Here is a 19,557-nt window from a genome sequence, read left to right as displayed (position 1 = left end):
GTAATATCCTATGAGTCCTTGAGTCAGGAGTCAGTGATTAAGCACAATACTTTACCTCTGCTGTGTGCCGTCCGATGTCTGGAACACTGGGAAGAAGCTGCACGTGGGTTTCCGCATATATGCCGGTCATGAGAGCCAATCCAATGAGGTAACTGTCTATCGATGGTAAAGGCGCTACAGGAAGATGAATAAAACAAAATCACCTCGGTCTATTTCAAATGACATTTTTTATATATTTGACCTGACCCATTGAGGCATGGACACTAACTAACAACAGATCCTTCAAGTCCTGTAAGTTGAGAGCTGGGGGGCCTGCATGGTATCCCACAGATGCACAATTACACTGAGATTTGGAGAACTTGGAGGCCGAGTCAACACCTCAATCTTGCTGTCGTACTCAAACCATTCCTGCTTTTCTTTCCAAGCTCCTTAGACCAGTCAAGAAATACTATTTCCATGAAATGCTGTGTATGGCTGGCAATAATGCTTAGGTAGGTGTTATGTGTCAAAATAACATCCACATGGATCCACAAGGATTTCCAACAGAACGTTACCAAAAGCTTCACACTGCCTTCGTCAGCTTGCCTTCAACCCATATTGCATCCTGGTGCCAGGAGTTCCCCAGGTAAGCGATGAACACATTAGTCCCTAATATATCCCACCCACTAACAATGTCATGATGACGAGAATAATTAGTGTTATTCACTTCACCTGTCAGTGGTCATAATGCATGCTTGGTCGGTGTTTAAATTAGGCTTTGCCAAATTATCAGCATGTTCAGTCGAGCTGTGTTTTTCTGTTTCCAGAGCTTGAGCTTTGCTTGCCCTCTGCTTTTGTTTGTTTGCCAGCTTGCCTGCCACCTGAAAACTACCATACTGCCTGCATTCAGTTCTCCTTCCTGCTTTCACATTCATGCGTGTTTCTGGTGTCCTTTAATGAAACAAAAATCTCACCATTTACTTCCATTTCACAGATGAAATGGTATTGTCCTCCACACTGGGCCTTCCTCCACCTTCCCAGTGTTCCCAGTGCCATCTGAGTGCACTCCCCTGGACTATCATCATCTTTGTCCCGCCATATTGGACTTTGTGACTGAACAACCCCTTCCTGGTCAGAGTCCTGCAGCCATACCCACACAGTGGTTTTCCTAAAATACAAAATGTTACACATTCTGTGTTAAAGATTAAAAACAGGCTGAAGAAGCATCTCCTCCTGAGAACCAGGGTCATCATTTGTCCTCTGCAGTAGACACACAAATCACAAAAAAACAGAAAGTTCTCAGGAGAATATGATATGAATGACTGTGTATATTGTTTGTCAGACTCACAGTGGAAAGGCATGAAGAAAGAAACTTTGAAGTTCTAGGCTGTCAGCAGCTGCTAAGTCCCCTCCCAGGGTCGTTCTGCATGAAGCCCGTGCTTCAAACCATGACACTGCCATCTCTGACAGCCAATAGCATCGTAGGCTGGTCAGGTGAACCTGACTGCCTTGCGGGCAGGGAATGTTCTCTGGAAAGCAACAGCAAAACTTAGCGAACCACATGCAAGGAGTGCTTTCTTACATAACTCATGTGAATCACATCAGTGATTAGCTTTAAATCCAGCTGAACAAAGACACATTTGACAGAATCACATTTCAGCTTTTAGGTTTAACCTTGACGTTGTGTTTGTGAGACTTCAAAGCACCTGCTGGTTTTATCAGGAAATTTGAGCTACAGCACTGGTTTTAGGAGAGAAGCGCTACATGCTCCATGTGTAATGTTCTGTATGAAATACAGTCAATTTAGTGGGACAAACATTCCTCTTTAAAAGTTCTCTGTTACAAGTAAAATGCACACATTCAAACTGTGACAAGATCATCAGAAAAACTTTAAACTATGAAAAATTGAAGTATCCATTAATAATAATAATAATGGATTGCATTTATACAGCGCTTTTCGAGACCCTCAAAGCGCTTTTACAATTCCACTATTCATTCACACACTGGTGGAGGCAGCTACAGTTGTAGCCACAGTTGCCCTGGGGCAGACTGACAGAGGCGAGGCTGCCATATCGCGCCATCGGCCCCTCTGGCCATCACCAGTAGGCGGTAGGCGAAGTGTCTTGCCCAAGGACACAACGACCGAGACTGTCTGAGCCGGGGGTCGAACCAGCAACCTTCCGATTACAAGACGAACTGCCAACTCTTGAGCCACGATCGCCCCATTAGTCTCTTTTTACTCCTTTACTCTTTTTAGTCTCTTCTATCCTTTTTACTGGGCTGACACACATCATAATTCTTAATCTGAAAGGTAAGTACAAATGTCATATTAGCATGCAAACCATAAAGATTTAAGATTTCCCTCTGAACTGTTGCAATTGACTTACAAAATCAAATAAAAAGTAATTTTTACCTCATAATTGCACTCAGGTACAGGATCTTCTTTGCACTCAAAAATTATTATTTTATAGGCCTTATTACCATGAAGCGTTAATTTTAAATAAAATGCAGCTGAAATATATAAAATCAACAGTTTATTTATTGATAAAATTACCAAATATATGGTTGGTATAAATTCAATGGATACTTTTCAAACAAATTTCATTTGATCAGCTTCCATTAAATTTAATATTTGAAATACTTGCATTTCTTAAGTAACAAATTATATGGGGAAGAAATGCATGTAATTTCATATTTAAAGTGAACATTACATTTTGGGCATTTTTTTCTTTGTTGAGTGCAGTCGCACAGAAGGAAGCCTCACATATTAAGTAGATCCTCTTGGGATTAAACCAGGAATCAAATATTCAAACTGCTACAATGTCGAGATTTTGGGAAAAAAGTTAAATAGTTGGTAAAAGCTGGTAAATATAATATAATATTGTTCAACCCTTCAGTGATTAAAAATGTATCATTATCAACAAGAATTTCTTGAAATACATCAGTGAAACTGTTGTTATTTCCAGACTTTAGTCTGGTAATTATTATTAAACACCAATAAAGTTGGTGTTTAATAATAATGATTTTTTTTTTAGACTTACAGGAGGTGGCAGGTAATAGTTACATTGTGATAGCAGGATTTAATTTTGAAAGTCTGTCATTTTAACACATGTTCATAAACTCCTAAATAATGGAGCACTATCATTTGATGAAGAAGGAAGTTTTATTTTGAAAAACAAAAAACCATAGCTTTAAAGCATCTATGAAAATATTTCATATTTTGAAAAAAAAGGTTAGTTTAAAGAACACTTTTTGATTGGCTGGTACAAAACTAAACACAATGTCATCTGTCTTCTTCAAAAATAGATGTTTAAGTTATTTTCTATTACATTTAAGTATATTGCACTTTGTCTTTAACTCGGTTTAACTCACTTTAATAAACACCAACGTTATTAAGCTTTATTAAAGCTTTCTGGACTTTCTTGCAGTTTGTTAATGTGCTGACAAAATTTGTCCACAAACAGCCACCAAGCTGGCAAAGTCCTCGCTAAGTAAGTACGCATTTCCAGGACTACGTTTCTGCCGCACACACAAGGTGAAAATAGGAGTCACATTCTCTTTAACAGTAAACAAACAGCAACATATACAATAAAAGCCATAATGCACAATCCTTGCTGTATACTGACAACACATGTAAAGTGGATGAAGAGTGCTACAACAATACTGTCGTATTCTGTGATCTCGTCTTCAAATGTAACCAGACGTTTTCTGAATTTTGAAATTATTTTGAAATGTTGAAGCTGATACTGCAGTTTTTCCAGAACACAGCTTTTCTTTTCCATTTAGTAACCTGGTACAAACTTAAGATTCTCACCTCCAGCAGTTGTGATCAAAACCATGCAAATAATCCAGGGTAGAGAGTGTTTCTGCGGCACAAGCGTGGCTCTCATCTTGCCGGGCAAATCACGCATGGAAACAGAGCATTGTAGAAATTAATTCTCTCCTTGTATTACACTAGATTTGAAGATTCTCCTCATCTTAAATTTAGTGTCTTATCTTCCTTTCCATCCACTTCTGTGCCTTCTGCACACACACACATCTCCACTGGGCCCTCCTTTCCTCCTCCTGCACAGACACTATGAGTTATGGTGGTACTGTTGTTTTAAAGGCCTCTTCTCTGTTCTCCGTGAGCGCCTGGGTGACTTTTACTTTGTCTCTCAGCAACAGCCATAGAAGCAGAGTGGACAGAGGAGGCCTGAGCTGCTCATTACCATGTTGTAAAACCTCCTGGCACTCAAAGGAAAGAAGCAGACTCCCTCAGGCTGGATGCAACTAAGGGTCCTGACAGAAACGAGCCTCACAGCCCAAAGAGTCACTGCAGTAGTTGTTTTAGCTTCACAGCACAGTGTGGCCACAAGATTTTTTTTTCTGTTAGAGCTAGAAAGGTCACTCTCCTGCAGTGTGTCCACACACTGTTGTCTCAGCAAGACCTCACCACTTACCCAACAAAGGCTCTGTGACGCACACGCAAAGACTAGATTTGAAAGACAGGATGCCATCCGGGTTGCCTGGAGAATGAACAAATCATGTAGAGCAGGGGTGGGGAACCCCAGGCCTCGAGGGCCAGTGTCCTGCAGGTTTTAGATGTGTCCTTGATTAAACACAGCTTATTTAAATGGTTAAATGACCTCCTCGACATGTCTTGAAGTTCTCCAGAGGCCTGGTAATGAACTAATTGTTTGATTCAGGTGTGTTTACCCAGGAGGAGATCTAAAACCTGCAGGACACCAGCCCTTCAAGCCTGGAGTTCTCCCAACCCTGATGTAGAGGGTGGCGATAACGTTGCATTAACTTAGAAGTTTCTGTATTTTTATTTTTATTTCTTTCTTTCTTTTTTCTTTCTTTCCCAAGAACTTAAAATTCTATAAAGGGACCAAAGTCACTGGTTTCTGTGAAGTATATAATAGTTCAGTATTTATGGATTCAAATGGTTTTCTACCACAAAGCAGAAAAGAAACAACTCTTAAGTCAATTTAAAAAAAACTTTACCGATACAAAACTTTAAGATTCAAATTTTGCTAATGTTCTACAGCATGTTGGTCAGCATGACATGTTCGTATAATGTTCGTGTTCTTTTTGGTTCAGGCACATTGCCTCCTACAAATGTTCAATGTTTTTAGTCTTATTTTATTGTGGTAAATGTACGAGTGTTTCCCACTTCTATTTGTATTAACTTCCAATGGGTTGTTATATTTTGTTTTATTATGTTATGTTTAGTTATGTTAAGAATATGTGATCTGAATTCATTAGCGCTAGATATTAATAATGTTGCATCCAAGCAAGACTGGGGCTGTGTGGTGTCATCTTATATGGAAAATACTCCTGGTTCAAGACCAGTAGGATGCATGCCCAGCCTAAAAAAAGGGAAAGGAATGTTGTGCCAAATCAAATGTGGATCCATCGGCTGTGGTGACCCCTGGGTGATGTAACCTTTCATGAAGAGTGAAACTAGCAAAAAACTTTTTTTGAGAGAGAAAAACATCACTGAGGTTAATGAGGGAGGTGGAAACACAGTTGCAGACAATTAACCAAAGGAGATGGGGAAGTAATGCAAGCCACAGAGAACAACACTTACCAAAACATAACAGGAAGAGAGACACAACCCAATGGAGAATAAGATTAACTTAACACAACTAAACAGGGAAGGAGAAAAATAAAAAGACCGACACAAAGACGAGAGTGAAGGAACAGAAAGGGAACTGTTAAGGGAACTGACAAATCTAAAGTCATTTATAACTAACAGAAAAACTACAGGCACAAATAACAATACCAGGAATCAGATGGGCTTACTCATAAGCATAAGGCCTTACAAAACAACATTATTGACATGTACATTAGTCACTTATCAAAACCCAAAAGGAATAATGAACTAACAGCAAACTGAAAACCATGGGTCCAAGAGCCAAGAAGCATGGCAAATATGGGATTTTATTCCATTTCATTTCACAATGTCAGTTTTCACCATGACTTTATGTATTTTTAACAAATTTTCCTTATATTAACTCAGCAATGAAGTGAATAAAATTTCATGTTATGATTGAAATGGTCCATTAAAAAAGTGCCTATGCTTTACCAGTTACATCAGACTGACCTATAGGTAACTGTGAACTGAAACAGTTACAGCACTAATAAAACTACAACTCAAAATCAAATTAAAGTTCCTGAAACTGTGGACTGCAGCTCATAAGGGTTCCCCAAAATAATTATCTGCATTAAAAATCAGATTTGCAAAAAATCAGATTTGATTTAAGTCAGTTAATAATACTGTTTTTTGTTTTTGTTTTTTACAATTTAATAGACTATTTATATATTTTGCTATTGCATCTGTTAAATATCTTTTATGCTATCTATATTTATTTTAAGCTTCAGTTTGCCATTGCAAATAAAAGTCACTAGGGGGCAGCAGCGGTACGTCACACAAACACACCATCGAGGAAGAGCAGAAAACAGGAAGCAAAGAAGGAGGCTGTTGATGGTGACATATCTTAGGTAATGTTAAACGAAGAAAACATAAGGGTTTAGCTTCGTTTCTTTGAAATAAGCACTGTTAAAGGATGGAGATGTTTGCGTACTAACGGGATATTTGGAATTTAATATCTATTTGGGTTTTTTCACTGTGGTTTTAGGGTGAATATTAGCGAAGCTATTTATCGTCCGCGAAGTAGTACTGATAAGAAACACTATACGTGTGTGTATGTTGTATGTCGTGTAGAGATGCGATGGGTAACTTCCTTAATATTAGAGGCATGAGTCGGCATGTACACAGTGTAAGAAAGTTAAACTAAATCTGTCCCATTTCTTCCTACAATACAGCCTCACGGGGGAAAATCGCAGTACTTCTAATAAACGGTTGGTTTAATTATAAAAGCCTTTATTCCTTTTTATGCCGAAGGTTTCCAGAAGGTTTTATTTATCATAAACAAGCATAGATTGATTAATTGGATGCATCGTTCGGACGATTAGTTTTGCGAATATAAAATTGTAAAGATTTTGAATGAAGTTTGGTGGAAAAAGTCTTAATGACCAGCTTAAACTTTAACGCCTATATATACTATTTTTTTTTCCGGAAATAGAATAATAACTTTATCTTGCCACTTTTATCCGAGTCAGATCTGAAGCCTTATTTATATTTCACCTGAACTTTGGATTCTATGTTTTGTTGTTGTTGTTGTTGTTGTTGTTTTCTTTAATACAAAACACTGGTTGCTGATTTGGTGCCCTAAGGACACCAAATCTGTTTTGAGAACAGATGACGTTGACAAACAGAAATGCACTGCGGTGTTTGTATGAGGACCATACGTTTGTATATTTGGTGTGTTATTTATTCTCTGTCTTTGCATTTGCAGCAGGTTCTATGCTCAAGCTAAGGACCGCTGAAGAAGAGAAAAGGAGTTGTGAAATTTCCCAGCTGAGGCAGGCTGTGTTACAAAACAATGACAGACTCCTTGATGAGATGCTCTGCCAAGAAATCTACAAGAAAGTCATCAACTGCAGAGGTGGCTGGGGCATTGCAGGCACACCCCTGCATGCTGCAGTGTCTAAAGGCCACCTCAGCTGTCTGCAGGTCCTTCTAGCTCACGGTGCCATCATAGACTGCGTGGACGTCAAGGCCCAGACGCCTCTGTTCGCAGCCGTTCGAGGGAAATACCTTGACTGTGTCTTAACTCTCCTCAAAGCTGGCGCCAACCCCAACGGAAGCTCGTCCAACAACTGCTCGCCGGTCCTCACTGCTGCAAGGGAAGGCGACGCAGAGATTCTAAAGCAGCTACTAAAACACGGCGCTGAGGTGAACTCCCGCGCCAAAGTCTTACTGTGGACCTCGAGTGCCAGAGTCTCCAGTGGGCCGCTTTATTTGGCTGCTGTTTATGGACACATGGAGTGCTTCAAACTGCTGCTCCTCTACGGGGCAGACCCAGACTACAACTGCACTGATGCCAAGCTGCTGAGCTCTGACAAGCAGCCCAAAACTGTGCTGGAGATGTGCCTTAGGCACGGCTGTGGCGTGGAATACATCCAGCTTCTGATCGACTTCGGTGCAAACGTCTACCTCCCCACGCTGATCATCGAGAAGTCAACGAAGCAGAACGAGGCTGTGGAGCTGCTGCTGCGAGAAAGAGGTGTCGGACAGATTCTTCAGCGCTTTTTCACTTCAGATCTTTAACACTACTGATGACGATGTAACTGAAGGAGTGCTAAAGTTTTATCTATGAAATAAATACATTTATAATATGACTTCTAACATTTATCCTCCAGGCATCTCTCCTCACTATTGCTTTACATACTATATGTTTGACTAGCATTTGTATTTAACATTAACACACTTTGTAGGTGTGATTTTTTTTTTTCCCATAGTAAAAGCTAAAATTCTTAAATAATGTACTTACAATATGTATACAGCAGCAGTTATATGTTCCACTCAGTTTTATTTATATAGTGTCAAATCACAACAGCAGTCACCTCAATATGTTTTACATTGTAAGTTAGAGATCCTACAATCAAACAACCACCGTTGAGTAAGCACTTGGTGACAGTGGGAAGGGAAACTCCCATTTAACAGGAAGAGTCTTCTGCCAGACCCAGGCTCAGGGAGTGGCAGCCATCTGCCACGACCAGTTGGGAGATTGTTAAATATATGTTGGATGTCTTGTTTAGTAATAATAGTTACTGTAAACTTCATTAAATATAAATAATATTATTATCATTCATGATATATTGTGGGTATAACTTTCTTCTGTTTTGTCTCCAGGAAATCCAAAAGCTTTGACCTCACAGTGCCGACTTGCTGTGCGGAGACACCTCAGAAAGATCAACAAGATCAACTGCATCGACCAGCTGGAAATGCCCACAAGTCTCATCAACTTCTTGCAACACAAAGCAGCACCAGTCACTGTTCTGTAGATAGTGAAGGTTAAGTTATTTTATGACCTGTGTTTTGTTTTGTTTTTTATTTTAGCTTAAGCTTTTATTTGCAGGATTTGAGCCCCTTTGTCCTCTTTTTAAAATGGCTTCTGTGTGAGTATGCATTGTTCTTGCTCTTAAGACTGATTCTTCAGCTAAAAGAATAAAGGTGGATTATTGTTGTGGAATTGTAGTTCTTACACTTTACCTGTCCAAGGTGTGCCCAATCTCAAATGAACTGTTACAAAGGTTGTTTGCACTGGAGTTCCCAGTGCAGTCATGTTCTTCTCCTTAATGATTATAGTCAGAACAATATTTTCTAATTCACACGCAAATTTTACTTTACACTCGATTCGTCAGTTATGGAGTGTCGAGACCTGATGGAGGATCTGGTATCTACCTCAGGATCGTGCAGTCTCACCTCTGAGATCCATCACACAGAGGCTGATGTTGGTAAATGTGTACAAGCCCAGTTCCAAAGACAAAGTTGTTATGCTTCGTGACACTCAAAGTTGGGATTAGGCTGTAAAAGTAAGTGGTACTAAAAGAAACGCCTCGTTTGTGCCTCTGTCCCACTGAGCTGTCAACAAAGACTTTGATCCTCAAATATTTCCAAAAGAACAGTGACCTTAGGCAAAGTCCTGTTGCTTTGCACATTATCACAATTCTTTGTGATGATATTATATAAATAACTGCCAAAAACCAGGACAAAAAAATTTAAGGGAGTCAGACTACTCCATTCATCTGGTCTGAAAACAAATACTACATGAGAGGGGAGGAACTGACATATGCATAAAAATGGACACAAGAAGAAAAATTATATGAAGTTAGCTAAAATGAGAGACATTAATCTCCAAAATTAAACAAACTAATTATTATCTTACAAATATAGATCAAAAGAAAGGCAAGAAAGTTGGATTTCTAACATTTTCTTGTGACAACACCATGCAAGAATATTATTTTGTCAGTGGTTATTTTGTCCTGTCTCTCATCTATTCAGTATGTTGACATAGGTCTTCATTGGTGCTTTGTGACCTTTTACCTTTTCCGTTCAACCATTTAAACATGAACCTCAAAAATTGAAGGAAATAACCTCCAACACTGCTGCTGCTGCTAACTTCTAATCTTTAGGTGAGTTGATACCTAACAGCTTCAGTTTGTAATCCTGTTGCTTCTTAGCCTGGGACATTCTGCAAAAATATCTTCTAAGAGCACCACCCATCCAAAAAAACAAGAATATTTATATCTGATATATTTTTAGGAAGGGTGCAAGAAGGATGTGATTTGTACTTACTGTGTCCCAAAGAGCAGATCACTAGCAAAAAATCTTTAAGCACTTTTATTTAGGCTTTTGCATGAGCTGTTTCTCAAAATCAGAAAGAGTCAAAGAGACAGTCAAAGAATTCCCCAAAATGTTCAGATGATGACATTTTTTGTAGAATATCTTAAAAGATTTTATACTTGTGGAAATTGCTTCTCAAAAAATACACAATCATAATCAGCACAAGGAAATTCAGATTAGGTGATATTCAATGGAGCATGACTAAAGTCAGATGAGCACTGAAGTTAGGATTTATCTTCTGTGTAAATCAATATGTGAAAAAGATGTGGCCACAACCATCTAGAGATATATATATATGTAGATGTGGGAAAAGTGAAAGGATTCGTGTTCAGTCTCTGGCACGATGAGTCAGTGCTAAACCTGCAGGTTGCTGTGCCAAAAGAAAGAAAAACAGAAATCTTCTTGTTAAACCATTGAAAAAACAAGGGGGAAAGTCCATTTAAATAAGTTTAAAAAACATGTTTATAATTTCAAAAATTGTTAAAGATTCTGTCTCAGATAATGTAAAAAAAAAATTAAAGCTTTTTTTCTTTGTTACTCTCATGACAGCAACTAAACAGGAAATGGGTCAAACACTATCTCCAGAGCAGGAGGAGATGGCCTTTGAAGGTATTGCTGATATGCTTAGCAATGTTTTACAGCTGGATGAACTTAAAATTGACAGGTGAGCAATTCCACAACCAAAAGACAACGAGTGTCCTTTAGCGTTCCATTCGACATGATTACGTTCCAGTTTTAATGATGACATTCTGTTCAGCAAGATGAAGTTCCATCAACAGGATAACACTCCATTCAAGACGGTATTCCATTCTTAAATAGGACATTCCGTTCTACATGATGACATCCCATTCTTCATTCAGTTTTAAATAATGACATGATGACGTTCCATTCTAAACTGACATTTCATGCTAACGATGACATTCCCATCTGCATTATGACATCCTATTAGACACAATGACATCCCATCCTACCTGACATGCTACGTTGTGCCATTCCATACTAGTTTATGAGGTTACATTCTAGACGATAAAGTTCCATTATATATGATGACGTTCCATGCTACATGATGATATATCTATAAGATCTCTACATCAAACAAAATACAAAGCAGAGACATACATGATTTCAATGTAAATTCACTCATTTTGTTAATCAGTTGAGTTTTCATGTAGAGCATTCTTTTAACACTCTTTTGTTGTTAATACCAAGAGCTTTGTGTTTAGCATTAAACATTTGCAAAGTTAGTGATCATAGGAGCAAACTGAACCTTTCAAAAACTGAAATAAAATGGGCAGTAAAAGTTAATCAATAGTTAATTAAAATATAATAACAGCATGAGCTAACTTCCTTGTAGAGTGCTAAACTAATGGGAAACAAATATCCTCTCAGTTCCCTGCAGAGATTCTCTGGGCTCAACTCAGCTGAAGAGCTGAACAATTACAGAGACCACGTCTTGTACAGTGGAGAACTCAATCAGGTCGCATCTATTGTGAGAGAGGTGGGGAATGTTCTAGGTGGGCTCAGCAAGGTGCCTCATGCTGTCGGACTGGGAGCTCTCATCATTTCCTTGGCCTTAGACGTGGTGGCCAAAAGCCTAAATAAAGAAACCATGGGCACAGCTGAAATGTTAGAGAGGGTGTTCGCACAGGAGAAGGCCAAGGAGGTAAGAACTTAAGAAGTTAGCACTTAAAAGTGGTGTTCATTTGGATGCGTAATGTAGCTTACTAATTCACTTTTTTCCTTGTAAAAAAAAAAGTCCTGCTGATCAACATACAAAATTTGCCTTAACATTCCCCTCTTTAACTGTGCAGGTGCGAGATCTGATGCACGAGTATTTGAAGCGTATGCAGATCAACCTGAGAGACCCACAACTTCAACTCTCTGACACCCGTCAAATTGAGATTGCTCTTAGTGCCCAGCTCACACGGCTAAAGGTACAAAGCTGCCAGCTTTCATTTGTAACAAATCATCCCTGAATAGGGGATTTTTACAGAAGTATTCATGTATAGAAATGTTCGTAATTAACCCTATGATGCCGTGTACTCCAATTTCTTTTCTAAGAACTCCATGCTGATAGATGAACATATGGACACTCAGTTTCTGAAGCAGTGGGTGAATGGAGCTGCCTTCCACACACAGATGCTGATCCATCAGGCTCGTCTAGAAAGTGCAGGAGAACCTGATGGATCCAGAGCCGTGCGTGCGGCAGGGATTTATCAGCAGGACATGAACCGTCTGATGGAGAAAATCAAGACCTTGATGAGAAATCGTGATGATTCTCAAAATGCCAATAAGATAATAGAGATTCTGTTTTCTAAACCTCAGATTACCTGGACGAGGGATTATTTTTCAAAACTGCAAGCAAATATTCCAGCTCTTGTGAGGCAAAATGCTGACTTTGTTATCAAAACCTGATTTTGATCGTCAAGCATCGAGCCACAAGTAATAAACTAAAATATTTGAAACAAGTAATTTTTTTGTGGCCAGTACAGTTATGTAAGGGTCCAGTCTGATCTACTGGCCTGGGAATCCAGTGGAGGAAAATATATTTCTATCTTGGCCAGTGAAACCAATCCGACCAAGAAAATCAGTCGCCAGTCAGTTGGTCTTCCCAATTCTTATGTCCTAAATCTCTTTCATTTTTACTGCAATATACTGCTCTCTGATGGCTTTGTGTGTGTGTGTGTGTGTGTGTGTGTGTGTGTGTGTGTGTGTGTGTGTGTGTGTGTTTGGTTTAGTGTTTTTTTGTTTGTTTTTTAGTTGCTCATGTGAAGCACTTTGTAATTTGGATTTTGTTTAAAGTAAATGGATAAGCCATATACAATTGGAAGGAATATGGGTAGAGTTTGGTTTTAAACCTTTGTGCCATCGCACCTATATTTGTTACTTTCTCAGGACTTGAATAATATGTTTACTATCTTGTAAATTGGTTTTATTCAAAAGCCCATCTATATTTGTAAAAATCATGATTTAAGCTCTGCATGGAAGGGAAACGTGTCTAGCATTATATTCCTTGGCTTTCCTTAGATGAATTGCTTAAATGAAAAAGTGACCCACAGACCTATTCCAGAAAGTATAACAACCCCGTTTATGATCTACATTTTTTACCCTTGCATTGATGCTACATTAGAGTCATAAAACAGAGTTAATGCCCATAATTATTAGAGAGTGGATACTAAATTTGATGCTTTTAGAATCACCAAAATGTAAACTTGAAAGATAGATTTTACAAGTACTGTAGTTTATGTGTGGTTTATGTCTGCTTTTCCTAGTGTGTGAATGACTCTGCAACAACAAAATCATACATTGTTTCTCTTCATCATCATGTTACTTCCTTAAATGGGTCCGCAGAAGGAGCATGCTGCCGGCTAAATAAGCTAGACTGAGTTACAGCACAATGGTGGTTCCTCATCAGTGTTAATATCATTCACTAAAAAATTTATTCATGATTTTGCTGATGAAAACACAACAATAAATTTAAAAAAAAACTATAATGAAATGTCTCTGTTCCTTCTTTGACAAATAAAAAAGAGATAAAAACAGAGAGATGAGCTCCAAGCAGAACTAATGAATTTACGTAGAGAGGGGGGACAAGTTCTCCCTGTCCAGTCATGTTTGACGCACACAATTTGATCTGATTCTGCACACAACAAACGGGTTGGAAGGAAGAGACACTTCCTGTTGCAAAATGTCAATGGTTAGGAGGAAGACGAGAGCAGACAGATGGACACATTTCACATTTTATGTGAAGGAAAATAAGACACTTTGTAAACCGCATGAAGCAACTTTCACCGGTAAAAACACGACAGACTTTTACACTTTGTATTTTAGTCAAATCAACTTAAGATTTAGTCATCAATAATCTTATATCTATTCAGCAACACCCATCTGCTCTTCAAACCTTCTGTCTGTAAGACCCAGCCAATATTTTCACATTAAAATTACAACAAAATTCTTTAATTAAAAAAACCAAAACGTGTCAATGTCAATAAAAGTTTTAGTTTCTAACCATCTAGCCTGCTTCTACCCATCACCACAGCAACAGAGCAACTGAATAAAAAAACACTCCCAGTAAGAGCTGTCTGTACACAGAAGAACTGCTTGTTTAGGTCAATCTTTAAATTTGAAAGACTGCTTAACCCTTGTATGGTGTTCGGGTCTGTGAGACCCGTGTTCAGTTTTTTTCAAAAGAAAAATTAAACAATTAATTATTTTTTCACGTGTAAATGTGTTGTGTCTTTCCACTCACTCCACTTGATTATAACTGATTTATTTATAACATTTTATATAAAAGAAAAACGAGAAGCACATTAATTCATAAATGTGATCTAACAAAGGTAAAGGGAAAAAATTAACCATGTTTGCTGTTCATATGTCTTGTAATTGGGATGAAGTAAACATCTGTTGAGTAATTTAACATAAAATTGTTTGATAGTGTTAATTTGGAAAGCCAAAACTCTAGCGGGTCCACCAGACCCATGAACACTGGCTGAGTAACAAAAATACGAACACCACACAAGGGTTAAGTTTGCTGCAGGCTGACAGCACCTGTTCTGTCTCTCGGTAGCATGAAGGGACAGTATAAAGTAGAGCACAGCACCACATTTATTTTGAAGATTATTTCATTGTTCTTTTCTTGAAATAGATTTACAGAGACGTTTTTAATACATATATATCAGGCTCAAAATTAAATTGAAAAACTAACGTAAGTTTAAACCTAAGGGCCGTCTTTAACAGATGGATGAAAATCTTTTGTAGTCAATGACTGTCACTATATGTTTCTTATGATGTCACTTGTTTGTGGGTCTCTCTGACCGACACTGGTTTGAAATGCTGTTTCCAGAGAGACACATGTCCAAAATGTGCTCATACTGTCTTGTTTTTTTCAGATTACGAGTAACAAAATGTGCTTGCATTATTAGTAGATTAGGGGAAGAACTTGATCACGTTTGATTGTTGGGGTTTTGTGAGTTTTTAAAACCTCTACATCATCAGAGTGATATCCCCCCCGTCCCCAAAAATCCCAAATACAGTGGCTTGCAAAAGTATTCGGCCCCCTTAAACTTTTCCACATTTTGTCACATTACAGCCACAAACATGAATCAACTTTATTGGAATTCCACGTGAAAGACCAACACAAAGTGGTGCACACGTGAGAAGTGGAACAAAAATCATACATGATCCCAAACATTTTTTACAAATAAATAACTGCAAAGTGGGGTGTGCGTAATTATTCAGCCCCCTTTGGTCTGAGTGCAGTCAGTTGCACATAGACATTGCCTGATGAGTGCTAATGACTAAATAGAGTGCACCTGTGTGTAATCTAATGTCAGTACAAATACAGCTGCTCTGTGATGGCCTCAGAGGTTGTCTAAGAGAATATTGGGAGCAACAACACCATGAAGTCCAAAGAACACACCAGACAGGTCAGGGATAAAGTTACTGAGAAATTTAAAGCAGGCTTAGGCTACAAAAAGATTTCCCAAGCCTTGAACATCCCACGGAGCACTGTTCAAGCGATCATTCAGAAATGGAAGGAGTATGGCACAACTGTAAACCTACAAGGCCGTCCACCTAAACTCACAGGCTGAACAAGGAGAGCGCTGATCAGAAATGCAGCCAAGAGGCCCATGGTGACTCTGGACGAGCTGCAGAGATCTACAGCTCAGGTGGGGGAATCTGTCCATAGGACAACTATTAGTCGTGCACACAGCAAACATGTGGAAGAAGGTGCTCTGGTCAGATGAGACCAAAATGCAAAACGCTATGTGTGGAAAACTAACACTGCACATCACTCTGAACACACCATCCTCACTGTCAAATATGGTGGTGGCAGCATCATGCTCTGGGGGTGCTTCTCTTTTATTTAGTATATTGTACATACTATTGTTTGAGTACTTACGATTGTTTTTGTTTTTTTTGTACTTTTTATATTTTACATTTATATTTATTATTGATACTTGCACCAAGGGAGTGGCACTCCAATTTCGTTGTACTCTGTACAATGACAATAAAGGCCATTCTATTCTTCAGCAGGGACAGGGAAGCTGGTCAGAGTTGATGGGAAGATGGATGAAGCCAAATACAGGGCAATCTTGGAAGAAAACCTCTTGGAGTCTGCAAAAGACTTGAGACTGGGGCGGAGGTTCACCTTCCAGCAGGACAACGGCCCTAAACATAAAGCCAGGGCAACAATGGAATGGTTTAAAACAAAACATATCCATGTGTTAGAATGGCCCAGTCAAAGTCCAGATCTAAATCCAATCGAGAATCTGTGGCAAGATCTGAAAACTGCTGTTCACAAACGCTGTCCATCTAATCTGACTGAGCTGGAGCTGTTTTGCAAAGAAGAATGAGCAAAGATTTCAGTCTCTAGATGTGCAAAGCTGGTAGCGACAGACCCTAAAAGACTGGCAGCTGTAATTGCAGCAAAAGGTGGTTCTACAGTATTGACTCAGGGGGCTGAATAATTACGCACACCCCACTTTGCAGTTATTTGTAAAAAAATGTTTGGAATCATGTATGATTTTCATTCCACTTCTCACATGTGCACCACTTTGTGTTGGTCTTTCACGTGGAATTCCAATAAAATTGATTCATGTTTGTGGCTGTAATGTGACAAAATGTGGAAAAGTTCAAGGGGGTCGAATACTTTTGCAAGCCACTGTAAATAGCACAATACATTTTTAAGGAATAAATTACACAAAATACTGCATGTAAGAATTTTTTTTTTTTTTGATGAAACATACTGAAATATTTATATTTTTATTTATTTATTGTCTGAAAGTTCCGTTTCAAAAGAAAAAAATCTGACAATTAATTGAAATTGAAGAGATATAAAGGGACAATATAAGAGTAAGGGTTTCCGTACCCTGTCGCTACACAATGTTTTACAGATTTGCAGTCAAGGATTGCAGGAAGATATGGCCAAACGGTCTGGAACAAACTGCAGTCTCTGGTCTCACAGGCCTGCCAGGAGGCGTGCCTTGACCGCAGGTGGGAAGTAAGTACAAATTTGGTACTGTACTTAAGTAGAATTTTGAGGTATCTGTGCTTTACGTATTTACTTTTTACTTTTAGTCTCTACATTTGGATACAAATATCTGTATGACAATGGCAATTTGCATATTATTGATCATGAAACTGTTCTCACGGCCCATTGTTAGTCAGTGTTGCTGGTTTCAGTCACTATGCAAATGTATAGCAGGATAAACAGGTTGACTTGCACTGTGGTGAATTTACAGGGTTTTCCCCCTTCCTGATTTCCTATTTTTTTGGTATTTTTGTCATACTTAAATGTTTCAGATTTAAATATTGGATAACACACGTAAACACAACATGGAGTTTCTAAACAAAGGTGTGTATTATTAAAGGGAAAAAAATCCAAGCCTATGGAGCCCTTTGTGAAAACATCTTGATGATGCCCAAGACTTTTGGGAAATTACTCTGTGGACTGACTAGACAAAAGCTGAAGTTTCTGCAGGGTGTGTGTCTCATTACGCATCATACCAGCAGTAAAATATGGTGGTGGTAGTGTGATGGTTTGGGGCCGTTTTGCTGCTTCGCGATCTAGAAGACTTTGTGGTAAATAGAACCATGAATTCTGCTGTCTACCAAAAACTCCTGAAGAAGAATGTTCGACCTTCTGTTTGTAACCTCAAACTGAAGCACACTTGGGTTCGGGAGCAGGACGAAGATCAAAAAACACACCAGCAAGTCCATCTCTGAATGGCTTAAGAAAAAAAAAACAAAGGACGACATTGGCTTAGTCAAAATCCTGACCGGATTCTGATTGAGATGCTGTGGCATTACCTTAAAAAGCTGGTTTATGCTTGAGAACCATCCAATGTGGCTGAAATAAAATGATTCTGCAAAGATGAGTCGGCCAAAATTCTTCCTAGTTCTGTAAAAGCCTCATTGCCAGTTATCACAAATGCTCGATTGCAGCTGTTTTTGCTAAGAGTGGGCCAACCAGTTATTAGGTTAAGGGGGTAATCACGTTTTCACACAGGGCCGAGCAGGTTTGGATTTTTTCCCCTTCCCTAATAATAAACACTATAATTTAGAAACTGCATTATTTGTTTATCTTTCTCTAATGTGGTTCGGATGAAACAAGAGGAGGAGGGCAAACACTTTTTCACACCACTGTATATAGGTTACATTTTTTATGGCCATTTTGCTGTACACTATTGTGAGAGGTACTTTCATAGATTACAAAAGGTTAGTCGATGAACAAATACAAGATCTTATGACACGGTAAAATCAAAAGGTCTGAAAATAGACTACTGTTCAAATCAAATCAATACCGACAACACCACATCTCAAAATAAAAGCATCATAATCCTGGGACATTAGATTGCATGTTTGAAATATTTAGGTTAAACATGTAGCTGCAAAGTGTCATATTTGAAATGCCATAATTCAACACACCATAATCATACTGTCTGGTTTCTTAATGATGACAAGACGACTGATGTAGAAATGTTGTAATTATTTATTTTCACTCCCATACAACAGCAAGCCAAACACCAGAGTTCAAGTATCGTGATCATTAGGGAAATGGACGAAACAAAACCCAACACATTCATTTTAACTTAACAGAACAGAAATTATCTGTACTTATAATATTGTTTCTAAACTTAAAAGCTACAAAGTCCCAACAAAACATTCTCCAGCCCTGGAATATGAATATTCATTTAAATATTCAGAAATTAATTCCTTAATGAAATATCAGACATGAAAAACATGTCAGCTGCTCTCAGGAAATCACTGTTAAAATGTGAATGACAAAAGTTAAGTTCAAGTATGATCATCCTTCCAAACCTGATCAATTTTATGATCAACAATTAAAACTAAATGCATAAACAGTGTTTGAGAATCAAACACTAATTTTGGTCCCCCTTTTACTTAAAATACAAGTTGCATCATGATGACGACATCATGTCCTGTGAGGGATCGCCGGTCCTCACGGTGATCTCAGCCTAGACCCACATCTAGTGACATCATCACTACAAAGCCTAGGATGGAGGTCCAGGATGCCAGCTTTCCGTTTCCACTGGTGATGCCAAGTTGAAGCAAAGGGTAATAGATTAGACCTCTTGCACAAGTAATCTAGCTTTGACCCCCCCACCCCAAAAGTAACTCCTCCTTTTCACTTTTACCTGACTTGCGCCTCAGGTATGATGTCATCCACCACCACATAGACCATCGCCCCGGCAGCAAATGCCAACGCGTATGGCAATAGAGGTTCTGCCACAACAACAGCTACGGCGCCGAGCAGCCCGGCAATAGGCTCCACCATACCGCTAAGCTGACCATACCTGAAGGAAGAACACCAA

General features: G+C 38.7%; 4 protein-coding genes across 8 annotated transcripts in view; 2 read left to right on the top strand and 2 right to left on the bottom strand.

The window, feature by feature from the left end:
* pkd1b (polycystic kidney disease 1b) overlaps window positions 1-624 on the bottom strand; it is a 32,640-nt gene extending 32,016 nt beyond the window's left edge. Inside the window, exons 1-2 of the mRNA XM_076887256.1 lie at window positions 555-624; window positions 56-174 (exon numbers count right to left, since the gene is read on the bottom strand). Coding sequence (XP_076743371.1) covers window positions 56-130 — 75 coding nt within the window. The 5' untranslated portion in view covers window positions 131-174; window positions 555-624. The remainder of the gene's footprint in view (window positions 1-55; window positions 175-554) is intronic.
* LOC101477581 (uncharacterized) overlaps window positions 1-13,707 on the top strand; it is a 95,581-nt gene extending 81,874 nt beyond the window's left edge. The window contains exons 1-5 of one of the 2 annotated variants that reach the window (XM_004557523.4): window positions 9,917-10,008; window positions 10,769-10,883; window positions 11,609-11,882; window positions 12,031-12,153; window positions 12,281-13,707. In XM_004557523.4, the coding sequence (XP_004557580.1) occupies window positions 10,783-10,883; window positions 11,609-11,882; window positions 12,031-12,153; window positions 12,281-12,634 (852 nt within the window). In that variant the 5' untranslated portion in view covers window positions 9,917-10,008; window positions 10,769-10,782 and the 3' untranslated portion in view covers window positions 12,635-13,707. Of the gene's footprint in view, window positions 1-9,916; window positions 10,009-10,768; window positions 10,884-11,608; window positions 11,883-12,030; window positions 12,154-12,280 lie in introns of those variants that run through there. The other variant, XM_076887261.1, reaches the window with a different exon arrangement.
* On the top strand, window positions 6,374-9,065 carry LOC101477864 (ankyrin repeat and SOCS box-containing 12a). 3 transcript variants are annotated; one of them, XM_004557524.2, is made up of 3 exons: window positions 6,374-6,468; window positions 7,326-8,096; window positions 8,726-9,065. In XM_004557524.2, the coding sequence occupies exons 2-3, from the start codon at window positions 7,334-7,336 to the stop codon at window positions 8,875-8,877; spliced, it is 915 nt and encodes a 304-aa protein (XP_004557581.1). In that variant the 5' UTR covers window positions 6,374-6,468; window positions 7,326-7,333; the 3' UTR covers window positions 8,878-9,065. The 3 variants fall into 3 exon arrangements, with proteins under 3 accessions (XP_004557581.1, XP_004557583.1, XP_004557582.1); XM_004557526.2 differs by having other exon boundaries at window positions 6,412-6,468; window positions 7,329-8,096; XM_004557525.5 differs by lacking the exon at window positions 6,374-6,468 and adding an exon at window positions 6,509-6,828.
* A 4,988-nt stretch (window positions 13,708-18,695) lies between the features above and the next one.
* Window positions 18,696-19,557, bottom strand: part of slc39a11 (solute carrier family 39, member 11) — a 173,943-nt gene continuing 173,081 nt past the window's right edge. For both annotated transcript variants that reach the window (XM_004557522.4, XM_076887255.1), the window contains exons 9-10: window positions 19,381-19,539; window positions 18,696-19,274 (exon numbers count right to left, since the gene is read on the bottom strand). In XM_004557522.4, coding sequence (XP_004557579.3) covers window positions 19,196-19,274; window positions 19,381-19,539 — 238 coding nt within the window. In that variant the 3' untranslated portion in view covers window positions 18,696-19,195. The remainder of the gene's footprint in view (window positions 19,275-19,380; window positions 19,540-19,557) is intronic.

This window comes from Maylandia zebra, linkage group LG8 (assembly GCF_041146795.1).
Source record: "Maylandia zebra isolate NMK-2024a linkage group LG8, Mzebra_GT3a, whole genome shotgun sequence".
NCBI lineage: Eukaryota > Metazoa > Chordata > Actinopteri > Cichliformes > Cichlidae > Maylandia > Maylandia zebra.
Note: the sequence above shows the minus strand (reverse complement) of the source record. Positions and strands in the feature narration are given on the sequence as shown.

Excerpts from the sequence above, each read along its gene's own strand:
- LOC101477864 (XM_004557524.2), top strand. The coding sequence starts at position 7,334 with ATGCTCAAGCTAAGGACCGCTGAAGAAGAGAAAAGGAGTTGTGAAATT. Across the intron at positions 8,097-8,725 it reads GCTGCTGCTGCGAGAAAGAG|GAAATCCAAAAGCTTTGACC; the intron begins GTGTCGGACAGA and ends TTTTGTCTCCAG.